Source organism: Neofelis nebulosa, chromosome 3 (genome assembly GCF_028018385.1).
Source record: "Neofelis nebulosa isolate mNeoNeb1 chromosome 3, mNeoNeb1.pri, whole genome shotgun sequence".
In the NCBI taxonomy this organism is placed as follows: Eukaryota; Metazoa; Chordata; class Mammalia; order Carnivora; family Felidae; genus Neofelis; species Neofelis nebulosa.
The window spans coordinates 137601955-137607954 of NC_080784.1; the positions used below are offsets into that span (position 1 = coordinate 137601955).

General features: G+C 46.2%; 1 protein-coding gene across 1 annotated transcript in view; it reads right to left on the bottom strand.

Moving 5' to 3' along the window:
* CDS1 (CDP-diacylglycerol synthase 1) overlaps positions 1 to 5654 on the bottom strand; it is a 71016-nt gene extending 65362 nt beyond the window's left edge. The window contains exon 1 of the mRNA XM_058722009.1: positions 5410 to 5654. Coding sequence (XP_058577992.1) covers positions 5410 to 5526 — 117 coding nt within the window. The 5' untranslated portion in view covers positions 5527 to 5654. The remainder of the gene's footprint in view (positions 1 to 5409) is intronic.
* Positions 5655 to 6000: the final 346 nt, after the last annotated feature.

Below are 6000 nucleotides of genomic sequence, written 5' to 3' on the forward strand. Positions count from 1 at the left end.
GTTATAGGGGCCAAGAGCAGGAAGCCCCAAGATGAGCCACTTTGGCGGGAAGATTATTTTGAATTAAAAGCAATCAAAACCCAGCAGATTCAGAAAAAGTTCTTTGCCTCCCCCCACTCCAACTTCCTAAAAAGAATTTAGATAGAAGGAAGCCCTGCTTCAGGTAGAGAGCTATCACCATAGATAGCTACATTATACTATGAACTAGGTATGATACAGAGGAGCCGAGCAAGGCCTGTTTGATCAAAGTCCTCCATGTCCTATTGTTTCTCAGAGGCCCAGCAAACATTTGCCAACATTTGCTTTTCTTCATCCTCCTGTGAACTGTATTTCTTCCCTCTGAAACTCCAGATCCATACCCCCTTTCTCCTTATACACCCCCTTCTCCTTACATACCTCATGTTGCCTGTCTTTGGGATTTCCATGTCTGTCTTGCTTCCCTGGACATATAAAATTAAATTTTATTTTCTCCCATTAATCTTTTTTTTAAGATTGATTGATTGATTTATGAAAGGGGTAGCATGCAAGCAGGGGAGGGACAGAGAGAGGGAGAGAGAATCCCAAGAAGGCTCCACACTATCAGTGCATAGAGGAATGCAAGGCTCAACCCCATGAATCATGAGATCATGACCTGAGCCATAGTCCGATGCGTCACCAACTGAGCCACCCAGGTGCTCCTCCTACTAATCTGTCTTGTGTCAATTTCATTCTTAGTCCAGCTAGAAGGACCCTGAAGGTCAGAGAAAAGTCTTCCTCCTCAATAATGTAAAAGTACTCTGTGAACTCTAAACCAGTCTACAAGTATCAACTATTATGACTATTACTACTACTGACTTAAGAACTATGCTAATTTGGTACAAATAACAAATTTGTGTTATTTTAGTTCAACTGAATCATCTTTTTATAGAACTTTTTTAATGTTTATTCATTTTTGAGAGAGAGAAAGAGAGAGTATGAGCAAGGCAGGGGCAGAGAGAGAGGGAGACACAGAATCCAAAGCTGGCTCCAGGCTCTGAGCTGTCAGCAGAGTTCCATGCAGGGCTCAAATTCACCAACCTCTTGACCTGGGCCGAAGTTGGACACTTAACTGACTGGATCACCCAGGTGCCCCTCAACTGAATCTTCACTGGTGATAATTCTATTGGTTGCCTCTTGGTCATTTCATATCATACTCCCTAAAATAAACTCCCAACAGGTCCTAGTCAGCAAAGACTTCTAGTTCCAGCTCTGCTGCTTGCTCCAGGTTATTCTGGGCAATAACAACCACACTCTAGAGCAAGTTTATTATCTATATTATAAGTATATTATGTATATATAGATTGGGTTGAACTAAATTGTTTCTAAAATCCCTTGAAGCTATATGGTTCTCAGACCCTACTTTACTGAGAAAAGTGAAAGCATCAAACATTTTAATCTACTCTCTTCTGCTTTTCAAAATGTTTTTGCATCCACCCTCCATTCCTTCTTTCCTTTCCTTGGATACTCTAATCTGTATTCTTCACATCCATCTGTTTCTGTTCTAAAGCCTGCCCATCCTCATCAGCATCTTGACTCTCATTTGACTTCTTTCATACAAATACCTATCTTCCCTCCTTTGAAAAAGGAGATTTTTCTAATTAAAAATTTTTTTATGTTTGTTTATTTTTGAGAGAGAGAGAGCACAAGCAGGGGAGGGGCAGAGAGAGGGGGACAGAGGGTCTGAAGCAGGCTCTGTGCTGACAGCAAACAGCCGGATGTGGGACTCAAACTCACAAACTGCAAGATCATGACCTTAGCTGCAGTCTGACACTAAACCGACTGAGTTATCCAGGTGCCTCTGAAAAAGGAGATTTTCACTTGAATGTCTTCTCTAACTGCTATCCTGTATGCCCCTTCAATGGCACTTTCTAACAATAACCACCAGTACTCTACCTCTCACATTCTTCAACCTAAAACCTAGCTTCTAGGACCTTCTGCTAAACTCTCTGTTCCATGCCTCCTCTTCATTCCTAAATACTATTGATGAGATATCCTTCCTTGAGCCCCCAGGACCTCATTATCTTGGTTCCCTTCCTATATATACAACTCTGCTCTATACATGGGCACCTCCCAAGGTTCTGTTTTCAGTTTTCTCCCCTCTTATATTCCAATCAAAAGTTGACATTTCCAGACCCGAACTTTTCATTTCAGTTTCCATCACTACCTTGAATCACCTCTATTTTATTAATTTTTTTTGGTAATGTTTATTTATTTTTGTGACAGAGACAGAGCATGAGCAGGGGAGGGGCAGAGAGAGAGGGAAACACAGACTCAGAAGCAGGCTCCAGGCTCCGAGCTGTCAGCTCAGAGCCTGACGTGGGGCTCGAACTCACAAGCCGTGAGATCATAACCTGAGCTGAAGTTGGATGCTCAACCGACTGAGCCACCCAGGCGCCCCGAATCACCTCTATTTTAGAGAATGACGAACCTTGCACAACCCAATTCACTCATGCCAACTCCCAACCTGCAAAACTACTCCCAAAATTTTGCTTCTTCCCCTAAAGCCTCTTAAGTTATGGATCAAAGAGTACCTGCCAGCAGGTTCTTCCTGTATTACTCTTAACTCTGATCACCCTAGTCTAGGTCCCACAATCATTATCTAAAATATACTTTCTCTCTCAACCCTTATTTCCCTGCCCCTACCAGACCTACTACAAGCCCTGTCATTTCACATCTATCACATTTGCAATACACGCCTATCTGGTTTCTTTGCAACAGGTATCTCCTGTTTCTAATGCTTTTTCCAGGCTGCTGCTGCAGTGATTAGCTAATGCCTCTGCAAAAACCCTCCAGTTACTTCCCAGAGTCCATAAAATAAAGCCTAACCTCCTTCACAAGACTTTCAAGCTCCCAGCCGCACCTCCCAAACATACACAGTTTATGTTCCAGGATCATCAAACTATTTCCAGTTCTCAGTGCCTGCAATGCTGACTCAAGAAATAGTTTCCTCATGCCCTCTGCCTAGAATGCCCTGCCCCAATGCTTGCACACCTGGTGCGTCCCCAGGCATCTTTTCATTCCAGGCTCAACCCTCATCTCCTCTTTAAAGCTCTTCCAGTTGTCCCATGAAGAGTGCAACTATGCCCTCTGTGCTCGCAATTAGCCTTGTTCATATTTCTAATAAATCTAACTCATGTGTCTGCTGGGAGGTTCCTTGAGGGGGCGGTCTTGTCATCTTTTAAGTATTACTCCAGTATTTTAACAACTGGAAACACTCCCCTGCAGGTAAGACAGGCTTTTTCACTTGCTAACTCTCTGGAGCACAGGATCCTTCTCCCAGCATGTCTCCAGGTCCTGAACAATGAGAAAGGCATGTTAACAACACCATTACAAATGACTTAGGGGTGTACTGTAACAGCAGAATATAATAATACTTCATTATTTCCCCAAGAGTTCCGCCTTTACTTCAACTTGAACAGAGAAAAGACTTATAACAGTTTAAATAGACCAAATATTAACCCGCCTCTGATGTGCAAGCTATTTTTAAAACAGCCCTTGACCTGGAAAGACAGGTGCATTCAAGCATACACCCTGATAATAAAGAACAGATAGAGGATAGAGTTCAATGTCTCAGGGCTTGCCCAGTCAAGAGTTCCTTGTGATAAACTCTAAAAGTGCAGCAATATTTTAGACAGTTTGAAAATGCTCATCCTTGCCTAAGGAATCTTGACAGAATGAGTTGCATATGGCAACATCTACTCTCAAAAAACGAAATCCAGCTGGGTACATATTAATGAAAACCAATAGTGCAGTGTTTATAAATAAATGAGTATGCAGTAAGGTAACCCAGTCATAGATAGAGACAACAGTTCTAATGATCAAATCAAACCACAGTAGTTTCCATTTTAAATACATTAGGGTGTTAAGAAACTAAATTAATTCGAAAGTTATTTTATGCATGGCTTCCTGAACATGTTTTCTTTTATTAAAAGCTTGTTAGCTTATGCTGGTTAAGGAAGTCCACATGGCGAAGCTGGTATTTCCTTGATCCTAAACTATACCAGTGCTAAAACAAAAACAAATCCCAACCTAATTAATTCTATTTTTGGTCTAGTTTCCAAGGCAGTTTTCACAGACTATTCTCAGCCCACTGTTTCTAGCTTTGTAACACCAACCTTCAGTAACTGAAAACTGTTATATTTTGTGTAATTCCTTGACACATACGTTCTATCACAGACTCTCTACCTGCTATCAAAGGTAGAAAATAAAAAGATCTGTCATCCCACTGATTCTAAGGTTTCATTCGTAAAATCACTGTTAAAGTTATTATTTCATGATATCCTGTGATGTTCCTACCAAGGCCTTGTAACTTGAGTTACATCAAGTTCACCAACATCAAGTTGCAGGTGGAACCCTCCACAAATCAGAACTGCCCAGTGGGTCTCCGCAACAGGACAAACCAGAAGAAAGGGTATCAGGAAACACTTCTACTTCCAAAAGGCCACTGATTTGACCTTGGGCAATCCATTTATTTCACTTCTGTAATTCAAACTGCGATGCTTGCTTCTAAAAAAGAATGCCTCTAGGAATAGTTCAAGAGCTTTGAGCTTCTAAAATACAATGGAATTGTCTAAACAGATTTTGGGAAGCAATCTATTCTCTGGCCCAATTTCCTAAACCACCTAGTCTAAAAGGTCATAAAAGTGCTTTGTTTTCCCAAAATTCCTACTTGGACCACTGTATTAAGGAATACGCTGAGCTTTGACTCTTTTGCTACCTTTAAATAGAATGCGAGTTAAAAGTCCTCATGAATTACCATATCAGGTCAAATGAAATCCACTAGAAGAGCTGCACTGTCTTGGGACTCTAAAGAAGCTGGAGGATTACAACCGTGTCACGAGTATGATACACACACCCCCAACACCCCCCCTCCCAATCTATCATGCAGAGAAAGGGCACAGGAAACGAAACAGTGCTAATGGAGGAGCTCAACAGGCCAAGCCTCCAGCGCCAGGATCCAATGACATGTTAGAAACGAAGGTGCACGTCTTTAGTCCTTCCTAACTTTGTTCCCCTATCGAGAAGAGGTGTTAGGTGGCAGCTACTAGAAATCTGCACCTCCTAAGGTGGCAGGTTCCAGCTAACTCCAGCGTCGGCTTCAGACGCCAAGAAGGGGACTGGCACGGGAAGAAACTAAATTGTAGTCAAGTCGAATCATCCAGCTATCCTGGGCAGCGGTCGTGGCCATCCTGGGAAACGCACCGGCTCTGGCGTCCGGGTTCCCGACCCCACTGGAGGAAGGAGAAAATACTGCCAGGCCGGAGGAAGGCGCAGCGGGCAGCCTGCAGCTTCCCCACACATTCCTCGGGCCCCACCCTTGCTCCCAGGTGTCCCGGCCCAAACCAGGACCCAACCCGGGCGCAGGTGTGCGCCTCTCGCGGCTCCACTTACTTTGTCACTGGTGCTCTCGGTTTCGTGGTCGCCGCCGGCCGCCTCTCCCTCGCGGGGTGGCGGCGCCACCGCTCCCCCGGGGCCAGGGCAGCCTCCCCGGTGCCTCAGCTCCAACATCTCCCGCTCCCGCGCGGCCGTGGCGGCCTCCTCCAGCGCCCCGAAACCCGAAACGCGCGCGGCGTCTCACTGACGGGCTGCTCGGCTACCCCGCAGCCGCGCACTCGACGTCCGACAGAGCCGCGGCCACTAACACGCCCCCACCATGGAGGCGCCGCCGCCGCGTCGGGTCACCCCCAAAACGGCATCAACGAGCGAGCGCTCGAGGCCGCCTCCAGCGAGCGCGGCTCCGGCGGAGAGACGAGCGCCGGGGGCCGGGGTCGGGCTCGGGGCACCGGGCCCGAGCGGAGGAGGCGGGGACGCGGCGGAGCACGGCAGCCGGTTGCCAGGTGCGCGTCTCCACGCCGAGGCCCAGGTGGGAGGAGAAGAAGGGGCGGGGAGGGAAGGAGGAAGCGTGACCCGCTTTAGCACTCCATCGGACGCCAGCCGCCTCAGCCCGGGCACTCCCCGCCCCGCCCCCGGACTCAGGAGGCT